A 27500-nucleotide genomic window follows, 5' to 3' on the forward strand; every position below is an offset into this window, starting at 1 on the left:
ATTTACAGTGGGCGGTCGAGAGACCTTCCCTTTGGCTTGAAATTTGGTTTTACATTCATTAATTACAAGTCCCATTTGAACACACAATGCTGCTAGTTGTGACAGAGCTGACTGGAGAGTCCTGGGTGTGGGGCATTGGAGGAGTATGTCGTCAGCATAGAAGAGGACCTGGGTGCCCTGTGGGAAGGAACAACGCGCAATTTTGTCCATTAAAGCATTGAAAAGCACTGGACTAAGGACTCCACCCTGTGGTGTTCCAAGCTCAAGGACTTCCTCAGAGGAGACTGCACCTTGAAACCAAACCTGTGCTGTTCTATTGTACAAATAGTCCCTGCTCCATCCTAAATATCTACCTTTGACACCTTTGAAAATGAATTCATAATAATGTTACACCAGGGGTATTGGTGCGGGTGGCAGCACTGTGGGAAGTGGCAGCACTGGGAGAGGCGGGAACAGAGAGAGAGCGGAGACGCGTGGCCGGAGAGGAAGTGTGCCTGCCTGTTGAGTGCCTGTCGTGCCGTGGGAGACTTGTGGTGCCCCTGTGAACTTGTAAAGCAGTGTACTTGCGGAGAATTTGTCAATAAACTTAGGAAATAGTGCCCGTGTTTTTCCCTTGTGCCCTGGCCTCTTGTGTGTGTGTGTGTGTGTGTTTGTGTGTGTGCCTTGTCCCGGCGTTCAGTGTGACTCCGCTGCTCCAGTTTCTCGACCCGTGCCCTTGTGGATAACACGCCCGCCCAGAGTGAGGGGTGGGCGCAACAATAACATCTTTGTTGGCCCTGTCGAAGGCACCCTTGAGATCAACGAAAGCTCTGCAGGTAGCATCCTTATATATGTCACTCAACAAAACAATGACTTGTGGAATGACCTTTTAGGAAGCCATGTACATTGCCAGAGAGTACATGGCCCACCTTATAATAAGCCTGTTCAATATTACCCGTTCCATCATTTTACACAGACAGCTATATTATTAATATGTAGTCCGAGTTGGCCACCCCTCTTCCCGCTGCTGTAAAAATTATCTATGCCCAGTAAATGGAGTCACTATTAAAAGAACTGGAATTTTGTATCACTTAGATGAATATGTAAGAGAAAGATGATTTAGGCTCAAAGCAAAAAATCATGAAATAGCCATAAACTTATTATTTCTTTAGTTATTAATAGCATTCATAATTTTTAATAGCTAAAAAAGAAAATTTCTAAGTTTAAAGGGGAGATTTAATATATAGACGAAAACAGTACCCATTGCAGGACGGTTATATGAACCGGCAGCCATTGTTGATGTTTGCATTGCTTGCTGGGGCCGGGAGAATTCCACGATTACAGCTCAAATAGAAGGTAATTACTGTCCCTGAGTATGTGTGAAGTGAGAGATGAATTATATCTTATAGGCTAGTGGAGAATTATATAAGAAACATGCCTTGGATATGCGAAAAGTCCAATTATAGAGGTTCCTTCAGTGCCTTCGTCAGTTCCGGAATGTTTAATTGTATTTTATTTATTGTATTGTTGGAGGCGACTTGAAGGGCGCGGCGTAGTAGTGGAGTGACAGGAAAGGACATTTAAAGAACTAATGTACAGCACAGACGTATATTTCACCATCAGAGGACAGGACACAGTTACCTTAAGCCTCGGAAGTCCCCACAGAACACCCTAAGCTTGATATGGCTGTCACAACGAAAAGGAAAGAAACATAAGTGTGAATAAGAATACATAACACCATTCAGCAAGGACTCCCAGCACCACCCCACAACGCTCAGACCAACACCACCCACACGCCACCACACCCACCTCCCTGCTGCCGTGACGCATTATTTAGCGCCTTGCTAATAGTCATCTTCCCCAAGTGGTTTAGTAATTCTAGATGCAAGGAAAGAAAAGGCAGGAAGATGATTATTGTTATTTTTTATCTTTATTTTCTTTGCAGGAGTGAGTGAGGCAGGATGAGTGATGGGTGCTTAGGCTGAGAGTCACGCCGCAGGGTCAGGGAGGGGTACGGCCGGCAGTATGGTGACCCCTACGGCGGCGGCAGGTACGGCTAAGGTGGTCATGTAAAAAAATCAAATAACCAGCAAAGGAAAGTAGAATAATTGCTTAAAAACTCAATAAATATGATGAAAAGTAATGAGAGTTTTGGGAATATGGTGGTAGTCCTTGCCTAGTAATTTCCAGACACTGACTGCTTGTTTCTGGGCAGAGTGTGATGCCTTACCGTTACCTACAGAATGAAGGGACCGCCACTGAGACTAATGAACGGAATTTATCTTAACATAATGCAAAGATCAAAAACACTAGTGCTATATCAACATTATCCAAAAAAAAAAATCAAATAACCAACAAGAAAAAAAGGCTTAAAATCAACAAAATAAGACAAAAAAGTAAAGAAAATTCATAAAAGACAACAGGAGACAATTTCTTGATGTTCAATGATTCAAAACTTCCCAAACCTTTTATTTATTTATCATTATTATTATTATTATTATTATTATTATTATTATTATTATTATTATTATTATTATTATTATTATTATTAAGTCATTAAAAACCTCCTCCTCTTCAGGTCATCACAGGAGTACCCATGCGACAGGATCAGCAGTTGGGGGGCGGTCACAGGGGAGGGGGCTGATGGCGAAGCCGTGGGAGGGGGAGGTGGTGCCGGGGAGTGGGGGGGTGGCCGGCCGGGCGCCACAGGGGACGGCCGCTGCTCCGGACATCATGGCGTATGGATAACCTGGAGTCCGAAGTGGCACTTAATATTCTCAATGCTGTGCTGACTAATGTAAGGCTGGGGGGGGTTGGGGGGGGCCTAGAGTGTGTTATGTAAGTGTGTGTGTGTGGGGGGTCAGTGTTAGGGTGTTGAGCAGTGTGGGTGTGGAGGTGGTGGTGTGGGTGTCGGTGCCTTAGAGAGTGTTGCATAAAGGTTGGGGGTTAAGCTTGGTCTTTGTGGGTGATGTTATGGTAATTGTGGGTCTGTTTGGTGATCTTATTTAAGTGTCAAGGTATATGTTTTTATTCATTGATATTCTATTTCTTTATTTCTTTATTTTTATTTATTTATTTATTTATTCTTTTTTTTTCATTTTCACAACTTTAAGGAAGAATAATGTTGGTTTGGTTTTTCTCAACAAACAACAAGCCAAAATAAAAATGGCATTGCATCACGATATATCCTGTTCATTATTACTTTTCAAACCATATCTTTGCATCAGCCTAAATGTTTCTGGTTTCCTTTCCTCTTGTGCATCTGTTTCCTTCTTTCCCTCTCCTCTCAGCTAACAGAGGTCGTCTTGCATAGGCTGGGTCAGGTTCCTTGGGTGTGTGGGTTGTAACTCTGTCTCCTCACAGAAAGAAGAGGCACAGTGGGCAAGACAGAGGGACTGGGAAGGCAGACAGAAGAGGAGGATGGACTGGGTGAGTAACAGCAGTACTAGTAGAAGTAGTAGTAGTGATAGTTTGATCATAGTAGAGATAGCAGTAAAATATCTAGTTGTGTTATTATTATTAGTAGTAGTAATAGTAGAAGCAATACCAGTAGTAATGGTAATAATAGTGATAGCAGGATGTTATTTAACTGTATAAAAGAAATATTAAATCCCTATATAAAACTTAATGGCAGGACCAGTAGCAGCAGCAGTAGTAATATTAGGAACACCCTGGTCATAATAACAGAAGTAGAATCATAGCAATTCATTATATAAAACAAAAAGCACCAAACTAATATAGCATCAACAACAATAGCAACAGTAGCAGTAGTAGTAGTAGTAATAGTAGCAGCAGTAGTAGTAGCAGTAACAACACTAACTCCAACACTTTACCAACAGGACGACCAGTACTATGGGTCTGGCTGCGGCATCCTACCCACCCCCTAGATGCCCCCACGCTAACTGCCCCGGCGCGACCCTAACATTGGCCCTGCATACTCCTGGGGTGTGGTGGGGGGCTTTGTACTGGGGCGGCCGGGGCGGGGGCGGGGTGGAGCAACAGGACTGGGGTATAAGATGAAGAAAACGTTGCCGGCTAAGAAGAAAATAGGAGCTAAGTAGGTTAAGACAAGTGGTGGTGGCGGTGGTGGTGGTGGTGCTGGTGGTGGTGGTGTGAAACAGAGGATAAGACTGCATCATCAGTCTGATGATATTTGGAATATCAATTATATAACTTCTGCAACACCTGAGGACAAGACAGGAGCCAGGTAGGATGGTCATAGGATGCCAGTTGGATGTGGTGAAGGATGGTTTGTCTGGGAAGAATAATGAGGAAGTGATATTGAGTTGCTGATCTGTAGATAAAATGATAAAAGATGAATAAGTGAAATGAAAAAAAAATGGTGTTCTGGAATATATAGAACAGTAGGGGTTAGCGTGTGTGTGTGTGTGTGTAATAATAATAATAATAAAAATAAACGGTTTATTATTTAGGCAGTAGACACCTGCCGAAACGATAATTACTCCCAGTGAGGTCTAAAGCACTGTTCAGGGGGTGCTGTGAACTTATCATTAAACCCAGCTGTGACCTCACTGAACGTTTCCCTTTGTGTCTCACAACACAAGGGGGCAGTCACAGCCTGCCCTCTAAAGACAACTCTCTTCCTCCACACAAAACTACAAGCACCTAATAACACACACACCCTTCACTCAAAAATTTTAAAATCATCATGGCGACTCCTACACCAGCCTCGGAGTCCCTATCTGGGGAGGGGACCATAAATGTCCCCAGGTCGGACTGCCTTTCTGTCGACGACCATAAGTGTCTTGACACCCCCCCCCAACTTTTTCTTCATTAACTTCTGCAACATTCGCGGTCTAAGATCTAATTTTCAATCTGTAGAACACTACCTCTCCTCTTCTAAACCTCATCTTCTTTTCCTCACTGAAACTCAGGTGTCTGAGGCAACCGACAGCCCCTTTTCTGTTCCCTCCTACTTTCTCTATCCTCATTTTCGATCCAAAGCTGGATGCTGCGTTTATGTGCGCAATGACTTAACCTGCTCTCGTGCCCACGCTCTTGAATCTTCCGAGTTTTCTACCATCTGGCTACGACTACAGAGTCACTCCCATACTAAATTTATCTATGCTGTATACCTCTCACCTAACTCCTCTGATTATAAGAAATTCTTTGACTACTTAACTTCCAAAGTGGAGCACATTCTGACCCTCTTCCCTTTTGCAGAGATCTCCATTCTTGGAGACTTCAATGTTCACCACCAGCTTTGGCTTTCCTCTCCCTTCACTGACCATCCTGGTGAACTAGCCTACAACTTTGCTATCCTCCATGACCTAGAGCAATTGGTGCAACACCCTACTCGTATTCCTGACCGTCTTGGAGATACGCCCAACATTCTTGACCTTTTCCTGACCCCTAATCCTTCTGCTTATGCTGTCACCCTTTCTTCTCCGTTGGGCTCCTCCGATCACAATCTCATATCTTTATCTTGTCCTATTGCTCCAATCCCTCCTCACGATCCCCCTAAGCGAAGGTGCCTCCGGGGGTTTGCCTCTGCTAGTTGAGGGGACCTGAGGAGGTATTTTGCTGATTTTCCTTGGAATGACTACTGCTTCCGTGTCAGAGACCCGTCTTTGTGTGCTGAGCGCATAACAGAGGTGATAGTGTCTGGCATGGAGGCGTACATTCCTCACTCTTTTTCTCGTCCTAAACCTTCTAAACCTTGGTTTAACACAGCTTGTTCTCGTGCTATACATGATAGAGAGGTGGCCCACAAAAGGTACTTAAGCCTTCCATCACCAGAATCTCATGCACTTTATATTTCTGCCCGGAACCATGCCAAGTCTGTTCTCCAACTAGCCAAAAACTCCTTCATTAACAGAAAATGTCAAAACCTTTCAAGATCTAACTCCCCTCGTGATTTCTGGCATCTAGCCAAAAATATCTCCGATAACTTTGCTTCTTCTTCTTTCCCTCCTTTATTTCAACCAGATGGCACTACTGCTATCACATCTATTTCTAAAGCTGAACTCTTTGCTCAAACCTTTGCTAAAAACTCTACCTTGGACGATTCTGGGCTTGTTTCTCCCTCTCCTCCACCCTCTGACTACTTCATGCCATCTATTAAAATTCTTCGCAATGATGTTTTCCATGCCCTTGCTGGCCTAAACCCTCGGAAGGCTTATGGACCTGATGGGGTCCCTCCTATTGTTCTCCGAAACTGTGCCTCCGTGCTTGCACCTTGCCTAGTCAAACTCTTTCAGCTCTGTCTGTCAACATCTACCTTTCCTTCTTGCTGGAAGTTTGCCTACATTCAACCTGTTCCTAAAAAAAGGGTGACCGTTCTAATCCCTCAAACTACCGTCCTATTGCTTTAATTTCCTGCATATGTAAAGTTTTTGAATCTATCCTCAACAGGAAGATTCTTAAACATCTATCACTTCACAACCTTCTATCTGATCGCCAGTATGGGTTCCGTCAAGGCCGCTCTACTGGTGATCTCCTGGCTTTCCTTACCGAGTCTTGGTCATCCTCTTTTAGAGATTTTGGTGAAACTTTTGCTGTTGCCTTGGACATATCAAAAGCTTTTGATAGAGTCTGGCACAAAGCTTTGATTTCCTAACTACCCTCCTACGGTTTCTATCCTTCTCTCTGTAACTTCATCTCAAGTTTCCTTTCTGACCATTCTATTGCTGCTGTGGTAGACGGTCACTGTTCTTCTCCTAAATCTATTAACAGTGGTGTTCCTCAGGGTTCTGTCCTGTCACCCACTCTCTTCTTATTATTCATTAATGATCTTCTAAACCAAACTTCTTGCCCTATCCACTCCTACGCTGATGATACCACCCTGCACTTTTCCACGTCTTTTCATAGACGTCAAACCCTTCAGGAGGTAAACATATCACGCAGGGAAGCCACAGAACGCTTGATTTCTGATCTTTCTAAAATTTCTGATTGGGGCAGAGCAAACTTGTTATTGTTCAATGCCTCAAAAACTCAGTTCCTCCATCTATCAACTCGACACAACCTTCCAGACAACTATCCCCTCTTCTTCAATGACACTCATCTGTCCCCCTCTTCTACACTGAACATCCTTGGTCTGTCCTTTACTTATAATCTGAACTGGAAACTTCACATCTCATCTCTAAAACAGCTTCTATGAAGTTAGGTGTTCTGAGACGTCTCCGCCAGTTTTTCTCACCCACCCCAGCTGCTAACTCTGTACAAGGGCCTTATCCGTCCATGTATGGAGTATGCTTCACATGTCTGGGGAGGTTCCACTCATACTGCTCTTCTAGACAGGGTGGCATCAAAACCTTTCGTCTCATCAACTCCTCTCCTCTAACTGACTGTCTTCAGCCTCTCTCTCACCGCCGCAATGTTGCATATCTAGCTGTCTTCTACCGCTATTTTCATGCTAACTGCTCTTCTGATCTTGCTAACTGCATGCCTCCCCTCGTCCTGCAGCCTCGCTGCACAAGGCTTTCTTCATTCTCTCACCCCTATTCTGTCCACCTCTCTAACACAAGAGTTAACGAGTATTCTCAATCATTCATCCCTTTCTCTGGTAAACTCTGGAACTCCCTGCCTGCTTCTGTATTTCCACCTTCCTATGACTTGAATTCCTTCAAGAGGGAGGTTTCAAGACATTTGTTCATCAATTTTTGACCACTGCTTTGACCCTTTTAAGGGACTGGCATTTCAGTGGGCATTTTTTTTATTAGATTTTTGTTGCCCTTGGCCAGTGTCCTTCCTACATAAAAAAAAAAAAAATGAAAATGTACAGAGGGGGTGGGGAAATACTTAACATTAATCCTAAAGGTAAGTCTAATCTAGAAGGGGCTATTGAGTGATGGCTCGCACCATGGTGGGAATCGCGCTGAGTCTGTACCGGTCCGTGCGCGGCGCCTTTAGGGGCGTTATCTTGTGGTGTCTGTTGGCATGGACCAGGCGAGGCGCGTTAGGCGGCAGCATGTGTCTGAGACGTGGATGATGCAGTAGTTCCCTTCCAAACTTCTCCAGAGCCTCTCGGTGCCTGGTGGATAATCTGGACAGATTCAGGGTGGTCAGGGCTTCATCATAAGTGGTGTAGGCAGGGCCAAGGATGACCCTGCACGTGTGTGTGTGTGTGTGTGCTGGGGGGGGATGTATCTTTGTTAATTAAAAAGAAGAAATGAATATAATGGTGGAATATATAGCATTTTTTTTTTTTTTTTGTTCAGAAGAAATAAGTTTGGTTTGAGTTTATATATGAATGGAAAAAAGGCTAAGAGAGAGAGAGAGAAAGAGAGAGAGATTTATAATGAACTGGAATATAAAGCAGTACAAAGCTGTAAAAGAAATTAATTGATGTTTACTTTAGATTAATTTGTGTAAAGTAGAGAAAAAAAATAATGTGTTTTGAGTTGATGTATCAGTGTAACCTAGAAAATGGAGGAGAAATTATTGTTTCTTTAAATTTTATGTCATTGTAAACTAGAAAATATGAATAATTTTTTTTTTTTTATTCTATAGATCATTATAAAATTAAAAAATAATATAGGAGTGTTTTTTTTATGCCATTTTAAACTAAAAAAAAAAATAAAATGTATATATACAGAAGTAATGTGTTAGATTTTTTGCTTTGGTACATTAATTTCACGGTTAATCAGTTTATACTTCCTGTTGTCATCCTTGTCCTGTTCAGGGTGTGAGTGGCCCAAGACCTGCTAGAACTCTTCTGCTTGTGTGGCAAAAGAAAGTGGCAGTTTTTACTCTTGATTTCCACCCCGAGATATTAGTCGCTGTATTTGCTGAGGATTTCCACCCCAAAAGTTAAAAATATTAGTCGCTGTATTTGTTGAGGTTCATGTGTGTGTGTGTGTGTGTGTGTGTGTGTGTGAGACAGATTTGTACTTCATTCAAGCATCTTTTATTTTCACTACTGTTAATATCTTGTTCACTACTGGAAGATTAGTACTAAGATGTGATTCCTGTTATTTTTAAGGGTATTATTCCAATGGTTTTGTATGATTGCATCTCATTCCTGTTGTACTTGAGAGAGAGAGAGAGAGTATTTACTTCTTTCCCAATATGTAAGAGAGAGAGAGAGAGAGAGAGAGAGAGAGCGGGCCCCATTGCACAAACTAATGATAAAAAAAAACTCACAACCATTCTAAAAGTATAAATATGTTAGTTTTGTGAGTAGAATTTGCCAGAAAGGAAATTTGAAATACAGGAGTGTGTGGGAGAGGCAAAGGATATGTAGGAAGGCAGATTAGTGTGTGAAGGATGTGTAGGAGAGGCTGAGGATATCCTGTACACTGTGTCAGGATGGTTAAGGATGATTTGGAAGGGAGGTAGTGTGTGAAGGATGCATTAGGTAGGATGTGTAGGAGTGGGTACAATGTGTTAAGAATGATATGTATGTTACAGGAGATAAGGATGTGTATTTTCACCACAGCTATGTGTACAGATTGGTGTTAAGACATTAGGAAGGTTTGATTAAGCTGGACCATCATTCCTTGTGTTGTCTTAATAAATGCATGCAAACTGACTGTAAACTCTCTCTCCTTCAGTGTTCATTAGTGTATTTATCAGCTTTTGGGGTCAAGATGTCACTTTATTTATTTATTTTTTTTTATTGTTATTTTGTTTGTCTTATTTTTTTTTTTCTTTGTGTTGGACAGTTTACGAGTCTGTTCCAGTTTTTGTGACAGTGGATGTGGTTTCTTTCTGTGATGCTTGTCCTTGCCATGCCTTCCTTCCCAGTGACTACCATGTGTAGGCCTGATGGCTCCTTGCAGCTTCCCTTTTGTACGTCCTTATGTTACTCCACACTCGGCATCTCCATGTGTTGACTGTTTATCTTTTTTGTGTCTTCCTCCACATATAAATAACACTCACACACACACACTTCAGGTATTCTCAGATATTCAGTATTCATTCTTATCTTGCCTTCCTTCACCCACTCACAGCATCTCCAGGTCTTCACACTCAGCATTCCCCCTCATCTTTCACTCCACACAGTATCCTTCACTCCACACAGCCTGCCCCCTCCTCCTTCACTCAGCCTCTTCCCTCATCTTTCACTCAGCTTCCCTCCTCATCTCTCAGTCCACACAGCCTCCCCCCTCATCCTTCACTCCACACAGCCTGCCTCCTTATCCTTGACTCCTTTAGTCAGCCTCTTCCCTCATCTTTCACTCAGCTTCCCTCCTCATCTCTCACTGCACACAGCCTGCCCCCTCATCCTTCACTCTTCCACACAGCATCCCTCATCTCTCACACCATCCAAGCCTTACACATCCACACCTACATCTACATCTCACACCTGCAGCATCCCTGGAATCACATCAGTGCCCCCAGGTGACAGGTGAGCTCTGTTTTGAGAGATTAAATGACTTTTCTAATTCTATCCTCCATTCTGTTTTTCGTCACCACCACCATCACCACTACCACCAATATTTATGACCTAAATATGCTAATTATACTGTTTGTCATGCGTATTTTTAATTGTGGAGTAGGGAAGTGGAAGAATAATTGATTTCATATTAAGAGCTAAAGTAAGAATGTAAGAAAATAAGGGCTGGTGCAAGAAACTAACGCGCGGTGGTCCATATTTCAAACATGCCTGCGTATTTCCAGCCATCATCCCTGTCCATAAATTCGGAAAATCTCTTAAAACTACCTAATGACTCAGCGCTAACAACCTGGTTCGTTTGTCTCTACCGTGTGGATGAATATTTTCCTTAACTACCTCGTTGTATTAAACTGCTTGTAATGGTTGACGTATTCTGGTCTGCATCCTTCATTTGTATCTTGTTTGTATTCTTGTATTCTTAAGCACTTCATTTCAAAATAATGGCAAAGATAGTTAGTCTTTGCCATGCTGATAAAATATTTCCTCTAACTACCTCGTTAAATTAATCTGCTTGCAATTGTTGATGTATTCTGGTTTGTGTTCTCCATTTGTATCTTGTTCGTATTCTTAAGCTCTTTGTTCTTTCACCAGGACTGTTAACAAATGCCACAGAGGTGATTGGTCAGGTTCTCATGGGTGTTCTCATTAATGACGCAGGATCCTCACCAAACCATCACTGAATCATGATAGTGCCATTATCACTTCGTTGACTTTCACTACAGGCTGTAAAACTATCACCCAAGGAAACACACTTGTAAATCCCTAACAGTTTGTAGTATACCCTGCTAAAACATTCGTAAAACCACGATAACTTCCAGTAAATCAAAGGAAATTGTAACTAAACCATGAAAATACCGTTGCAAAACTCAAGTCACCTCACTAATTATAATTTCAATCACTAAAGCCACGAAAACATACTTGGAAAACCAAATAACTTTAGCTCGGGTTTGGTAAAAGTAGTAGAGGTATTTTCTTTTCTTCCCTTTTGTTGCCTCAGCCCGGTGTCCCTCTGATATGAAAAAAAAAAAAAAACAAGGCTTTGAAGCGTTCGAGATAGCGAGAAAGTTCCGAAGCTTCAGCAGATGTGAACTAACGCCTGACTCTAGCCGCGTCGCCTTCCCTACCTCCGTCCGCCGCCCAGGTAAGGTCAGTGTTGTTTTGTGATTATTCTGTTTGCTGGTGGATGATGGTGTGTTCTTGGTGGCGGTGGTTGTGTTGTGGTGGGCTTGATGTATATGTAAGAGCTGGGTGGAGGCGAGGGAAGGTGAAAATGAAAGTATAATGAATTCAGTTTTATTGGTACTCCGTGTTGGCTGTTACTGTCCCTCATTTGTTGCGTTCACAGTCGACAGGTGCGTGACAATCTCCTATCGTCATACTGTAACGCTCTGCTGGTTCAGGTCATGTCAGGTCTCTCCAGGGTTGAGGTGGCAGCAGCGGGGACAGGAACACCCAACACTGAGTAGGTACTCGGTCTTGATAAGCACTTTCACTTACGCGTTTTTTTTTTTTTTTTTTTCAGTTCAGGAACGTCGATCTTGAATTGACAAAAATTTTACCCCATGTTAGGTAGCATTTTTTATTTTTGAGAAGAATCAAGTCTTGTGCATTTTGACCGAAAGTGAAATTTGACAAATTTGTCCCCAAAATTATTTCAGGATGTTACCAAAATTTAAAAAAGGTAAATTATCAAGACCGACACCTATCCCATCAAGTCCGACGGACCAGTCTTGAAGTAGCCGCACTTGAATTTTGTCATTTTGCTACTTAAGGAAGAGGAAAAAGAAGAAGAAGAAGAAGAAGAAGAAGAAGAAGAGAAAGTTTAAGAAAAATATGGAGAAGAAAAAGGCGAAAAATAGAAGATTTTCAATGACACTGCCTATAGAATGCTGTATTATAAGAAGAGGAATATTTTCAATGATATTTTGCCTATATAATACAGCTATCTTAGTAGTTTATGTATTCTATCTCAGTAATTATCCGAGCGATTTCAATGAGATTCTGCATACATAGGACAGTTATGTTACTGGTTCATTCGCCACATAGAAAAAAATCGAGCGAGGCTCGATTATTGAAATTAAAACGAGGCATTAAAGGAAGATTTAGCCATCGGGGTGCGTGACCAAATCTGATGCCTTGTTTTTCACATAGAGGGTCTTCCAAGTGACCATGCAGTTCCCTCTCACACTCGTTAGGTTTTTGATCTCGGAGTACCTTCGCCAGTAGCTCTATTATAACTCCGTTCTTGATGGGAAGAGTCTTTTACTTTGCCTTCTTTAGCTGGGACTTTATATACTTATAGCGGCTGCGGATCTCTTTTGAGTGACTCTGAAAATATGGATGTTTCAAAGCAAGCTGGCTCCGCAGCACTTTCCAGCGGAAAGTTTTTAAGCCTGTCTTGGCTGATCGAGCTTTTGCTCGGAGACAATCATGTCATAAAATTGATTAGGAGGCAAGGCATCCTCCTCCTCCTCCTCGCTCTCCTCGAGGAAGGAAATATCTGAAGGGTAAGTCACTGGCCGTGAGCTTACCGAGGACACCAAACTTTTCGTGGGTGAAGCTTGAACTGCTTCCGTCCTGTTAACAAAAGACAGAGCAAGAGGTTAGTAAAATACAGGGCAAACGTGTGAGATGTGAGACGTGCATAAATAATAGCAGCCACATTACTTACCTTATTGCAGGGGGTGGGAGAGGAGCCACGAAAGTTTCCTCCATCGCCTCAGACGAGTCGACTTCCAGAGACCTTTCTGGTGCAACAGCCTCATCCCGATTCCCTTCTTCCATCCTGTGGAAGAGAAGACAATAATCAAGATCCAGCATGTAAAGTGATCAAGGGTCATATCATAGATGACGGTAAGGTAAATACTTACTGTTCATCTGTTAATTCGGGCATTATTCCCTCCTCATCAGCAGCCATCTCTAACTCTTGTCTCCGTCTCCGCCTCCGCCTCCTGGGAGGTTATAGGGATTCCACTTCTGATGGGAATGGTAAATGAGTTAGTTCATTGATAAAGATCAGAGACGTGTGTATTCAGTATTCAGAGACATATGCACTCAATATATCAGAGGGAAGTAGGCAGTTACTTACTCCCTATACTCCTCAAGCTTGCTGACAACATTTCGAGCTTGGTCTCGTGTCGTATATGGCGTAATACCGTCTAGCAGTCTCATAACTGTGACCTGCTAGTTGAGAATTCCTGCCTGAAAGCAGGATCTTTATTAACCTTCTAAGCAGAGGAGTAGATCTCCTCAGCATCCTTGTATTCACACTCCTAGAAACTACTCCCGCCTTCAGGCAGAGCTTCCGGAGAATGGAGGTGATATTTGAAATATGCATTTTCCCGCAGCAGTAGTTCCGACCTCTGGAAGTGCTGGAGGGGATAAATACTGGGCAAGAATCCAAATGACAAGTAGTTATTATAGGCCTTGCATACAGCATGTAGGCCTTAGCGCCTTCTCCTCGACATTATTTAGTACAATGTCGGCGGCGCCATAACTCATTGTTTTGTGTACTTTTATTTTTCTGAAGGTCTCTTCTTCTGTATGAGGCCGTTCATTCCACTCTTGTACTGTGAACTCTTTAAATTCTTGAGCTCTTCTCAGAGATTGAACAAAAAAATTGGTTATGAGAGCGTCCCTCAGCTTAATAAAGCTTGAAACTGTTATGGGACGGAGGCTCTCATCCTCAAGGGAGTTGGCAGCGTTCTGAAGAACCACTTTTACAGAGGAAGATCTTAAGATGTTTTTGATCTCGTCGGAGGACAGCACATTCCCAGCTTTCCTCTCTCGAGACGCTGCTCTCTCTTTCTTCTCGACCTTTTGGTACCTCCTGAGGAGATTTTACAAAGCATAATCTGCCTCTTGGGCTCGAGGTAGGTCTTCATACTGATACTTCAAATACTCGAGTACCCTGATGCATGTAAAGATAATCTTACAGCAGTAGCTGCCAGATAGGGTGCCTGCTCTCCTCTTCAGGAAGCTTTCGTCGTTTCCAAGATTGAGGAAGACGTTTATTAGCGCCTTCTCTTGGAAACTATCCTTTTGAACTTTAAAGGAATATTTTATAACGTCCGAGATGATTCGGACGCTAAGCTCAAATGAGTTATGGCTCAGGGCTGAGGTATTTTGCAGGTATCGCTTGTAGCGTTCAAGGAAAACCTTGAATACCTTTTTTCCCAAATCTGGATCCTGTGCGTCAAGAGGCTCTTCCTCCTGGTCTCCTTTAGTAAGTATGGACTGCAAAAGAAAGACACAAGAGTAGCTAATGGGTATCAATTGGTACAGATCAATAAAATTTAGCAGTAATACTAGCTAGTACTTACCGCACTGAGAAGCTCTTTGAAGCGGGCAGTACCACGCTTCAGCCCATGTTTGCTGACAAGGTGCGAGTCGATCCTACTCAACACCTTGTCGCATACAGAACATCGATGAAGGGACTTCCTCCTGGGGCTGCTATCGGCCTTTGGAGTAGTAGTCTTCTTCATCAAGTTCCGTTGTTGCACGGCGTTCACCACACCGTGGACTTGGCAGAGATGTCTGGTCATATTTTTTACTTTGCCAATACAGAATGGCATCGGGCACGAGACAATTTTGCGGCCTTCAACTTTTAATTCTCGTACTTGAGTAAAGACACGCTTCTTCTTCACCCCTGGGAGGCTTTTGACCACAATGGACCAGAAGTCCTTGTTGGTTGCTATATGGTGCTCCATTTTATTTTCAAGAGCCAAGGCTTCTTTCCTTAGGTTGTCAACCTTCACCATGTACATGGACTTTTTTCATCTGGAGTTTGAGCGCTTATAACATCCTCCATTTTTTCCTTCAGAGCTTTTTTTCTCTCTCCCTTTGCCTTGTAACTGGCACTTGAGAGAATTTTGAGGCACTTTTGTTTGAATTCATTATAATCTCTTTCCTCATCCTCCTCTTCCCCTTCCTCTCCTCCTCCTGCTGCTCCTCCTCCTGCCCCTCCACCTCAGTGTCACTTTCACTGAATGGTGCGCCACTGGCACTGCCTTCTCCCCAGTAAGAGCAGGAAGGCTGTGGCTCTGCACTACGTTTGCGTTTCCTCACTTTTTTTCTCACTTCAAGAACCACATCCTCTTCTCCTTCACTCAAGTCACCTTTTCTTTCCTTTTCGAATGACTATGTTAAAGTCTGGATCTTTGTCAGAGTCATCAAGTCCTCGTCCCACTATCCACTACAAAATTCATCCATTTTGATGAATTAATTTACCTGTTCAACTCTGTAAAATCGCAAAAAAAGAGAATACAAAATATCAGTTAACAAGTTTGCCAATCTCCTGAAATATTACTCTCAAACTTATATATATATATATATATATATATATATATATATATATATATATATATATATATATATATATATATATATATATATATATATATATATATATATATATATATATATATATATATATGGAATAGGAGATACGTTTCTTGGAACTCTCTATCATCATTGGCACCAACGCCTTTCGCATCATTACTAGAGATTTCTCGGGAGAAGCAAGGTAGGCAAGAGGACTTTCGTGGAAGAGGACTTTCGTGTTTACGCCTTCTCAAAGGTGTGAAAGAAAGGACTGAAGGAATTAACCCAGCTTTAGGACAGTCACCCAATATATCATATATATACTCATTGTGGTGTTAGCTTTATTAAATCAGGATGTTTTTTTTTTTCCTTTCAAGATGCCAAAACCTTCATTTGGTACCAAAGAAATTACTTTAGATATCCTTACTTGGTCATTTTAAGCTACATATAGAGAAGTATATTGAAATAGGTGACTGGCCTTGCCATTAGGATTAGTCATCGGGATGCGTGACCAAACCTACAGGCCATGAAATGTATGTTACTTATGTTTAAGTGACATGAGCTTTCAAATCAAGACTCCCTTTTCCTTCCTCCACCTCTTGGTCTTGAATGTTGCCCACCAAAACTTTGGGGTGCGGTACCGCCTTGATAACACACTGTTTCCTCCGTTCACATACTTTTCGGCATCATTTACATTCCACCTTTTCATTAAAGTGCCGAAAAATTCCCGAACTCCATCTTTTGGACGAACGGAAAGAGTATAAAGGAAAAAAACTGCTGAACATTCAAGACCGAAGCTCTTAAGTAGCAAAAAGGGGAGAGAATGCGTCATTCAAGACAACCCATTACTACTTGCGAGACTTAACGGCAATTTTTTAACCCTTTGCCATTCAGCTAGAAAATGGAAAGAAACACTCGTATTCTGTTTTCACGTGCCTTTTTCACCGAATGATCGTGTGAACGGCATCCCTCGTGAAAATTTTGAGGTGACACCACATGCTACCAAAACTGCACATTGCGCCGGCATGTTTAAACTTGCCCGATGTCGGCGAGGCTCACAGAAAGTGTTTCTAACACCATTTCCAGCATCATATCTGAAATCCAGATTGAAATTCTCAATAGAACAGAAAATGTAACCACTTCACATTTTCTAGTTTTTGAAAAAAATGTCAAATAGAATGCGTATAATTCTCTTGAACATTTCATGCCACAGTCACTTTTAGGGTAAAATCGCTGAAACTTTGCCAGCTTAATATAGACCTGTGTGTGTGCGTGTGTGTGTGTGTGTGTGTGTGTGTGTGTGTGTGTGTGTGTGTGTGTTTGCTTCTTTCCTCTTAAAAAAAATAGCAAAAAATAATAATATTGGCAGTGGTGTGGTGTGGTATGGTGTGTGGTGTGGTGCAGCACTACCGTGACAGCACCATGCCACACTGCACCACAGTCACTTCAGTAATGGGGCGGTGCTGGGCTGCCTCCTGCACCACATCCAGTCCCTGCACCACCTGGCCAAAGACACCACACCAACCACCACCACGCTGCATGTCCTGGGTGGTGATGCTGAACTGAGCACCCCAGGTAGGGTCATGCCGCCACCACCCCCGCACAGCCCCCACTTGCCTGACTGCCAATGCTCACCCTGGTCAAGGTGAGGCAGCAGGGCGGCTCCTCCCCTCCAATCACCTGTCTGGTAGTCTCCTCCCCGCACACACTCCCCCGGCTGTCCCTCACACATCACCTTAAACAGCCTGGTGTTGGCGTAGCAGGCGCCCCGCTGGCCCGAGCACAGCAACATGAACTGCCGGCCCCTGGGGGTGTCCTGAGATAGACTCACCACCACCTGCCGGGCCGCGCTGCCGGGCCACGCCAGGTCCAGGAACACCTCCCAGGGGGGACGGCCGGCACCACCTCCACCATCTGGATCACATGTTGTTGTTGTTGTTGTTGTTGTTGTTGATAGTGGTAGTAGAATTATTATTATTATTATTATTATTATTATCATTAATCATTATTTTTATTATTAGTAGTGTTATCATTATTACAGTTATAGATATTACAATTTTCATCATCACCATCATCATCATCATCAGTAGCAGCATCAGAAGTATTCTTATTTTTTTTTATTTTTTAAATGTTTATTAGTATTGATAGTGTTCTTATTACTGTCATAACTATTAGTGTCATCGTCATCATGGCTGTTGTGGTCACCATCATTATCACCATCTCCATATCACTGTTAATAGTAACAATAATAATGGTAATAATAATAATAATAATACTAACATGAATAATGAATAATGACAACAATGACCTTTTTTCTGTGATGACGCTCGTTACTCTGATTATTGGTGGTGTTTGAGATGATTCCCTTGTAATGAGTACTGGCACTGTGAGGAGGATGACAAGAGCCGCCTGCCACACCGCCAGGGGCACCAGTGAGGAGGAGGGCGGTCAGCGGTGCAGCCCTCACGGGGCTGCTGTGACAACCCCCACCGCCAGGACGGAGGGAGGGACACTGCCTGGCGGAGGGGCAGGGCAGGGAGTGTGGGGAGGGTGTGGGCCTCCAGGGAGGAAGGGAGGAACAGTGGCTGGCGGAGGGACAGGGTGGAGAGTGTGGGGAGGGCGTGGGCGTGCAGGGAGGGAGGGAGGGACAGTGGCTGGGGGAGGAGGCTGAGTCCCGTTGTCGCCTTTGGTGCAGGCCGTGTCACTGGTGGGGCTGTCTGCTTCCCTGGCTCGGCTGGCAGAGAGGCCAGTCCTGCACCCCTCGGCCTCCTCACCAGTCCCTCAACAGCATAGGAGATGGAGAACTGGCCCGCCTCGGGCACGGCGTGACTCGCCCGGCAGGTGGGGCACATGACGGCACCCTGCTGCTTCAGTCCATCAATGCACGGCGAGCACACTGTATGGCCACAGGGCAGGTTGCGTGGCCGTCTGAGGGTGTCGTCAAAGGTGGTGAGGCACACTGGACACTCCTCCACGTTGTCATCCTGCAGCAAAGAGGCGGCGTGAGGGACACACTCCACCCAGCCTGGCACGCTCCCTATATCAAACACCTCATACTGCTGCTGCTGCTGCTGTCAAATCTTTCCTCCACTATTAACCCCTCACCTTCATGTTTTCCCCCTCGTTCACAACATTATATATATATATATATATATATATATATATATATATATATATATATATATATATATATATATATATATATATATATATATATATATATATATATATATATATATATATATATATATATATATATATATATAAAATAAAATTCCAATACTGCTGGGGACAACACTCATCATTGCTCAAACTGCCTTCTGTGTTGCTGGCCTTCCTTCAGGCTGCCTGCCTCTGTGTTGGTGGCCTTCCTTCAGGCTGCCTGCCTCTGTGTTGCTGGCCTTCCTTCAGGCTGCCTGCCTCTGTGTTGCTGGCCTTCCTTCAGGCTGCCTGCCTCTGTGTTGCTGGCCTTCCTTCAGGCTGCCTGCCTCTGTGTTGCTGGCCTTCCTTCAGGCTGCCTGCCTCTGTGTTGCTGGCCTTCCTTCAGGCTGCCTGCCTCTGTGTTGCTGGCCTTCCTTCAGGCTGCCTGCCTCTGTGTTGCTGGCCTTCCTTCAGGCTGCCTGCCTCTGTGTTGCTGGCCTTCCTTCAGGCTGCCTGCCTCTGTGTTGCTGGCCTTCCTTCAGGCTGCCTGCCTCTGTGTTGCTGGCCTTCCTTCAGGCTGCCTGCCTCTGTGTTGCTGGCCTTCCTTCAGGCTGCCTGCCTCTGTGTTGCTGGCCTTCCTTCAGGCTGCCTGCCTCTGTGTTGGTGGCCTTCCTTCAGGCTGCCTGCCTCTTGTGTTGCTGGCCTTCCTTCAGGCTGCCTGCCTCTGTGTTGCTGGCCTTCCTTCAGGCTGCCTGCCTCTGTGTTGCTGGCCTTCCTTCAGGCTGCCTGCCTCTGTGTTGCTGGCCTTCCTTCAGGCTGCCTGCCTCTGTGTTGGTGCCACAACGCTGGTCACACTCCGCCTCCTTGCTCCTGATTGGATGGAGATGCAATTCACCAGTTAGTCAAAACATAAGCTCACTTAAAGTTATAGTAAAATAAACCAAAGTAATGGCGAATAAATCTCATAGCCATGTAAGCCATGTGGGGGCAACAGGTCGCTGTAAGGCTCTGACACACACGCCAGCATGCACCTTGTTGCTGTGGGAGCGTGTCAAGCCAAGGGTGGTGATGCCGACGTGTGCTTCATGTGGCTCGCTCACGAGGATAGACCCATTAATGAAGAGCCAAAGGAATTAGTATTGAAAAATTATGATGCGGTGAGAGGGGCAGCATGGGCGGATGAGGAGCAACTTCAACACCTATGTTTCTCCGCGTCACCAGCGCCGCCAGATGATGCCCCATACCTACTACGTGTTCACGCCACCCGCCAACAGTCCACAGGTGAGTTAAAACAAGTGATAAGATTACTACTCGTATCACATCTGTGGCGGCGGGGAGTTGGGGAGGTGGCCACTAGAAGAATCGCAGTATCTGATAACTTCCATCGCCTCTCAATTCGGGGAAAAGCTGCCACACTGATACCCGAAGCAACTCCCGCCTTGTCTGGCAGCTGACTTTCATGTCACTGCTGAACTGACCGACCATCAACGTGAACAACACAAACATTACTTTTATTGCTCTGGTAAACTCTGGAACTCCCTGCCTGCTTCTGTATTTCCACCTTCCTATGACTTGAATTCCTTCAAGAGAGAGGTTTCAAGACACTTATTCATCAATTTTTGACCACTGCTTTGACCCTTTTATGGGACTGGCATTTCAGTGGGCATTTTTTTATTAGATTTTGTGTTGCCCTTGGCCAGTGTCCTTCCTACATTAAAAAAAAAAAAAATGTGCTCTGTAGAAGTATTCTTTCCTTAACATTTGAATAACAATTACCTCTCAGATCCGTGATGGGACAAATGCTCCTCACCGAGGTGTGGTCCTCTTATTGAGGAGATACTGTCCTGTCTGTTATGAGTGATGCAACACATCACTGTCACTGGGGCCGCCACGTTGTAATGTCGTGTTTCTATGTTGCACGGTGTTGGTGCGTCCCTAATCTATAAGACTGGCTCTTGTGGGTTCAAGGGAACGCTTTAAGTTTCTATAATTTTTACCTAATTTGTGTCATTTACATATATTTACACTCAGACGATCATGTACGACTTCCGACAACAACGAAAAAACTACGAAAATAGTTTCATCTCTCTTCAAATAAATTCCATTAAATATCTGGAACACTTCACATTACACTTCCTATTCAAATCGCTTCACATATTTAATACTCAATGATAAATCACATCCTACACAAACCTGGCAGCTAATATTCAATGAGGAACACATCCTACACTACCCAATCCCCTGTCAATATGTAACCCCAACATTTTACTGTGACAGCATTACAACTGTGTGGCTCTGTCTACTGGTACTGCGACAGGCGGCTTGCCCATCCTGACCCTCTCTGGTCTGACAGCTCTGTCTAGCTTGTCTCTCTGTCTGCTTCTGTCTATTCCCGTCTCCTACACCTTGTAATATACACGTGCTGCTTGAGCGACCTTTTGCCCCAGCATGGCTTCCGTTGCTATAACATTTATTTTTCAATAATTCGATCATACGGTTCATTTTCCTGTAACTTTTAATAAGGTTCATTTTCAAGTAAGTATATTTATTTTATCATACTTTGATCATACAGTTCATTTTCCTATACTTTCCGCAAGGTCCGCTTTCAAGTAACTATATTTTTCTTCCCATACTTCGATCATACAGATTATTTTCCCTTAACTTTCAATAAGGTTCATTCCTGAATTGCTTTGGTAATCGCATCTTCTAATCAGGAACAAGGAGGCGGCGTGGTGTGTCGGCTGTCCGTGTTGTCCACATCATCTGCTCCCGGTGACCTCTGCTTCACCCGTATATCAATTCAGTGATGGTCACCTGAGTACCTCTTCTTGTAATCTGGTGCTAATCTCCGGCTCTGTTAGTTTTGTGATGACTCACCGCATCTTGTTCTCCTCGGTGGCCACGTCTCGTCTCTTCTTGCTACCTGTTGTCGTGTTTATCATCTTCTCTCGTGTTTATCATCTTCTCTCATTAATTCTTTCTACTTATTTCCCTCTTCATTTTTTCATTCTTGCTTTATTCTTCTTTCACCTTACGTGTTTCATTTTGTCTTGTTTCCTGGGTTAAAACAGTAAATATGAGCAATGAGTCCCTAGAAGACTTTTTGAACGACAGCCACGATGATGAACGCTTCCTGCAGCACTCTGGACGTGTCGCTCGCTCTTGCCTCAGTGACGACTCTCGCCTCACTCTCGCCTCGTCAGCAGATATCTAGGTCTGGGAAGCACAAAACAAGGAAATAACACTTGGTGAGTCTAACCTGAATAAAATTTCCCTAGTGTTTTTAGATGCTGTGTAGGAAATACATGATTTACCGACGCCAAAATGTTGTCTGAGCATAAGTGTGACAGGGATATATTTACCTACATGAGGCCTGAGGGGCGCCCGCACCGTGACTGAGGGGAGGGCTGAGGGTAGTAAATCGTTCAGCCTGTTAAAGACTGCTATGTCATCTCCTGAATTGCCCTCCCTTAAAGACCCTGGCCAAGACCAGCCAGGGCACAGTCGCTGAGTGGTGGCGGGAGGCGCTGGCCAGTCGCCGCTTAGCATCACGGAGGTCAACCACCACCACCACCACCTCCTCTTTTTTTTCGTTCATTTCAGTCTGTTGTCTTCCTCGTTTTCCACTTCCTCCTCTTCTTCCTCCTGCAAGTGTCGTGTTATCCTTTTGTTTATTTACAGTGAAGCCAAGGCTATGACCACATTTTCCGAGTAACCTCTTCATTCACTTCTACTGAAGGTTGCAGGACAGCTGATAAGGGCGTCCTCCCACAGCCTGATAACAGCTATCATGCTTTAGATAACGCTGGCAGGCCTCGTGTCAGGCGGCAAGGAGCAGCAGCAGCAGCAGCGACAGCAGTAGTAGTAGCAGTAGTAGTAATAGTAGTAGTTGTTGTTGTTGTAGCTGTAGTGTAACCGGTAATAAATTCTTTAGTTTCTGTTTCCGCTAATGTGTTCCGTTTTCTATAACTTGTTTTATCTCTGCAGGCTTATGTTGCACTTTCCCAGATAAACTTGTGTGCCCCACTGTGCTTTTTTCTGTCACTCCTGTCACTACATCTGGTAACTTTGCTGTTGTTCTTCATTAGTCATACCTATTGTAATGCAAAGTTCGGCTGTCTATCCTGTATATGGATGAGTGTGAGGAAATACTGAACTGCCTTTAACTCGTAGTAAGGTGTTATCCACGTCACGTGACGTGCTCCTGTTGGGTACGCCCACAGGTTTCTCACGTCACATGACATTTTTCAAATATTTTGTTTTTGCTGCACTTGCTTGCTCTGTGTGGGCAATAACTATTCCTGTGGGAGTGTCTGGCATATCACTCTTGAAGATCAGGGTCCTGGTTACGCTCTGTCATTACGTAATGAGTAATCATGGCTAGTAAAGGTCACGACCCCCTGAATGTAGAGGAGACGCGAGCTTTACTTTTCCCAGCAAACACTAATTCTTCATCACTTACTTCCTTGCTTTCAGCATCGCCCTCTCCACTATACACATAACCTTTATCTTTATTGCTATCATCTAGAGCAGTGGTTCTCAAACTTTTTCATGAGCGACCCTATTTGGAACATTTCATTCCTTCGCGACCCATGATTGGTTCATATGTGATGAAGTTGTAGAATAAGCCAATAAGAACGAAAGATTATTATTATTATTATTATTAGTTAGTAAATATAGTAAGTAGTATATGAAGCAAGATAATTACACACACACACACACACACACACACACACACACACACACACACAGAAATGACTGCAAACGGCACAACCTCCCTCGCCTGCGGTCGGTGGAAAATAGACACCGCGCACGAGTCTGCATGGGCCCACTGCCAGTCCAACATACGCGTTTGATACAGGAGTCATTCCTGTCAGAGACACCATTACGTGGGGCCCAGGAGGAGGGAGGTGGAGGGAAGATGAACATACATAACAAAAGTAATTTGTGGTTAAAGAAGAATAATTCAATTAAGTAACTGAAATACACTGAAAAACTGAAAGCATGATAATGTTCCTGTGTCCCTGCGACCCATCAAAATTGATCTCGCGACCCAACTTTGGGTCGTGACCCATAGTTTGAGAACAGTCACAGGACAGTCACGATTATGATGTCAGCACATACGTCAGCAACCCAGTGCTGACGTGTGTTATTGTTGTTGTTGTTGTTGTTGTTGTTTGTGGTGTTTTATGTATTTTGTTCTATTTCCTGGGTGTTTTTTGGGAGAGATAACTGTGTTACTGATTTTTTAGGGCGGTGTTTCATTAGCAAATATATAGATGGCGCAGCTGGCGTCACTACAAAGATATAGATGGCGCAGCTGGCGTCACTGCAAAGATATAGATGGCGCAGCTGGCGTCACTGCAAAGATATAGACGGCGCAGCTGGCGTCACTGCAAATAAAGGCATTGCATAAATGGTCTGTCTGGCGCTATAATGCTTCATCAGTGACCAACAAAATAAACACTCTATGTATTATCTTCATCGCTAATCCTTGGTGTTAGTTGTCAGTTGCTGAAATGAACAAGGCCAGCCTCTAAGAACGTGATGACTGTGAAGCCGTGTCGGCAGCCATCTTGGAACATTTGTATCGATGTGATGTAATCTTATGTATAGATGTGTGTGGGCGTGTGTGGAGGTGTGGGTACGTACAGGCATGTTTCAATGCGTGTGGGTGCATGTGGCCTTAAGTGGGCGTCTGTGGGCGTGCATTTCCTTACGTGGGCGTGTGTGGAAGCAAGTATGGTTTTTTTGTGGGCGTATGTATGGATGCGTATGGGCGTGTATGAATGCCTGTGGATGCGTGTGGGTGTGTGGGCTTGCGTGGGCGTGCGTATGGATGAATGAATGCGTACGGGCGTGTGTGAATGGCTGTGGATACTACATGTGTGTGTATGGACGTGTGTGGGCGTGTAGTGAAGCATGCATGGCTTTGTGTGGCGTGTGTGGGTAAGGGTAAGATAAATTGAAGGGTCCAGCTCCGTTGGCCAGCCCGCCATGAAAACATGACGTTATCGAGAGTCGAGACCCAGACTGAGACCTTCCCTCCTCCTTCGTGTCTTTTGGTTGCTGTTTCCCACAATTTCCATGGTGTTTCGGCCACTTCCGGGTAATTAGATCTACTACTACTACTACTACTACTACTGCTACTACATGAGCGGCCAGTGGTGGTTGTCATGGTAACGCGGGACACCAAGGACGCTTGGCGAGGACGCTCACACTGAAAACATTTGGGGAGAGTTCACCTAAAAAGGATCGCCAGCCTGGTGTCCGAGCAGAATGGAAGCGTGTACGAGGCTGAAGAAAGAGAAAACAGCGAGCACCAAAGAGAGGATGTGAAATAATTCGTGTGGACACACAGGGAAGAAATAACATCGCGACAACGTTGTCAGGGATGCCTGGCGAGCGCTGTGTTCTCAGGAGGACCACGTAAGGAAAAAAGAGGTGAAAACCTTGCCAGGGAACATCTGCGGATGCAAGACTAAACTGGAGGACAACCAAGTTCAGAGTCTGCTCCTAAAATATGGCGCCATCAATGTCAATGAGTTCAAGACCAGCCACAGCCTGGCCTTCCCTGGGAGCGTGAGTCACCGCAGCGAGGCAGCAGGCAGGCCACTGCAGCGGGGAGGTGTTGTGCTGCTCATCACAAACTCTCTTGCAGAATTCGCGGAGTGCATTGACATGAGTTGTGCAGCGGTGCCTCCCTCGCTGGCTGCAGTGCGCCCCTCCTCACCGCGCTCCCCAGCACCCAGCGGCAGGGCTGGAGGTGGCACAGCACAACGCCACGAGGACCGTGGTGGCGGCGCCGCCGCCGCCTGCTGGTGCACCACCTCCTGTCCTGCCCCGCCGCCGCCCGCTGGTGCACCACCTCCTGTCCTGCCCCGCCGCCGCACGCTGGTGCACCACCTGTCCTGCCCCGCCGCCGCCCGCTGGTGCACCACCTGTCCTGCCCTGCCCCGCCGCCCGCTGGTGCACCACCTCCTGCCCTGCCCCGCCGCCGCCCGCTGGTGTACCACCTGTCCTACCACGCCTCCGCCCGCTGGTGTGTGTGTGTGTGTGTCAAGATGGCAGCCAAGTCACTTTGCAGCTGACTGTATTCCAAGTTTTTGCCATTTTGTGGGTTCCTGGGGGCTCCTGGAGACTCCAGACGACATCTCACGTTACATGAATGCAGTAAGACCTCAGTGAGCAATTTTCGTTTTGGCAGTAGGAACCTAGAAGATAGAAGTAGTCGTAAAAAGAAGCTGCCGTCTGGGAAAACACTCCCTCAAATCGCCAACTCCTGCCGGCGCATGCGCAGTAGGGGTTTGACGTCACACCGTTAACATGGCAACCAAACAGCTGTCAGACCTGCGTAAACTTCAGCGTAATCAACTAGCAAAGATTAACAAAGAAGATTTAATAGACTCCATACTAGCATCTAACGCACAAGATGGTGAGCTGGCTAAATTGAACAAGAGGCTTGACGAGGTTATGAATGAAGTTAAATTACTTAGAGACATGATTACTTCCCCAGAGAGTACACTGAACCAGAACTACACCGAACTCAAGGCTTGGGTCGACAAGCAGGCTGAGGTAATGGTGAAGCAGCAGCAGTTCTTAGAAGCACTTGATCGAAAAGAGCGAGAGGCGAACATCGTTATCTTGGGTGTACCGGATGAACACGACACACTGGAAGGTGCCGCGCATGACGAGGAGAAAATTAGCAAGATTTGGTCCAAAATGGGTGTAGGCAGTGTGAGTGGTACTCATCGTCGGCTGGGTAACAACCCTTCACTCGGCACCAGGCGACGTCCCATCCTGTTCACGCTGGCTGATGAGGGACAACGCAGTACCATCCTGGACAACGCCAACCGCTTGAAGACATCTGGTGACAATTACAACAAGATTTATGTCAAGAAGGATGTCCACCCTTGTGTGAGGAGGGAGTGGCGACGATTACGGGAAGCAGAGACGACAGAGAAGGCACGACCAGAGAATGCAGGCTGTGCGGTATGTCTGGACACGAGGGAAGGGAAGCTGTATAGGGATGCAGATGTGATTGATGGCTGGAATCCTCAGTTTTTTTAACATCACCACAGCATACAAGAATGATAAGAACAATGTCGTGGAACACAGATGGAGTGCGCACAAAGTTAGAAAAGGCAGATGTACAACAGATGTTACATGATTACGACATAATTTGTATTAATTAAGTTAAAACAGCTATGCCAGTGTCTTTCCCAGGTTATGCGACGTGTAAGAGTAAAGAAGTTGGTGCACAAGCACGAGGGATCAAGTTTGGATGCAATTTCGCAATGTTGAGGGTGAACCATTTGCCTTTTGTTACATTCCTCCTTGTGACTCTCCGTATTACTCCCATGGCTTACTTGTCTCTATTGAAGTGAAAGTAAATTCTAGGTACATGCACAAAGGATATTTCATAGTTGGTGACATGAATGCGAGATTTGGGAACAGTGTGAGGCAATTATTGTCATTAACAGAGATACCTGATGTGAACAACATGTCATACCCAGTGATCCACGATGATGTAAACAGTGCTGGTGACAATGCTGAGGTGTTGTCTGCTATGTGCATCGATAACAAATTACTTGTCATTAATAACCTCATGTGTGGTGACAGACATTTTCCTGGTGACGAAACATTCAGAACACGTGACACTTGGATCTCAGAGGTAGACACACGTGTGTAGCGTCTC

General features: G+C 44.7%; 1 protein-coding gene and 1 long non-coding RNA gene across 2 annotated transcripts in view; one reads left to right on the forward strand and one right to left on the reverse strand.

Moving 5' to 3' along the window:
- Positions 1-12257, forward strand: part of LOC135095530 (uncharacterized) — an 81474-nt gene extending 69217 nt beyond the window's left edge. Inside the window, exons 3-5 of the long non-coding RNA XR_010264420.1 lie at positions 1925-2029; positions 3343-3408; positions 3819-12257. This is a non-coding gene — a long non-coding RNA (uncharacterized LOC135095530). The remainder of the gene's footprint in view (positions 1-1924; positions 2030-3342; positions 3409-3818) is intronic.
- Positions 12258-17634: 5377 nt separating this feature from the next.
- Positions 17635-20267, reverse strand: LOC135095404 (uncharacterized). Its single transcript, XM_063996208.1, has 3 exons — positions 19834-20267; positions 19608-19672; positions 17635-18994 (listed from the first exon to the last, which is right to left on the reverse strand). The coding sequence occupies exon 3, from the start codon at positions 18511-18513 to the stop codon at positions 18001-18003; it is 513 nt and encodes a 170-aa protein (XP_063852278.1). The 5' UTR covers positions 18514-18994; positions 19608-19672; positions 19834-20267; the 3' UTR covers positions 17635-18000.
- Positions 20268-27500: the final 7233 nt, after the last annotated feature.

This window comes from Scylla paramamosain, chromosome 49 (genome assembly GCF_035594125.1).
Source record: "Scylla paramamosain isolate STU-SP2022 chromosome 49, ASM3559412v1, whole genome shotgun sequence".
Classification (NCBI taxonomy): domain Eukaryota; kingdom Metazoa; phylum Arthropoda; class Malacostraca; order Decapoda; family Portunidae; genus Scylla; species Scylla paramamosain.

Excerpts from the sequence above, each read along its gene's own strand:
- LOC135095404 (XM_063996208.1), bottom strand. The coding sequence starts at position 18,513 with ATGTGCCCCACCTGCCGGGCGAGTCACGCCGTGCCCGAGGCGGGCCAG.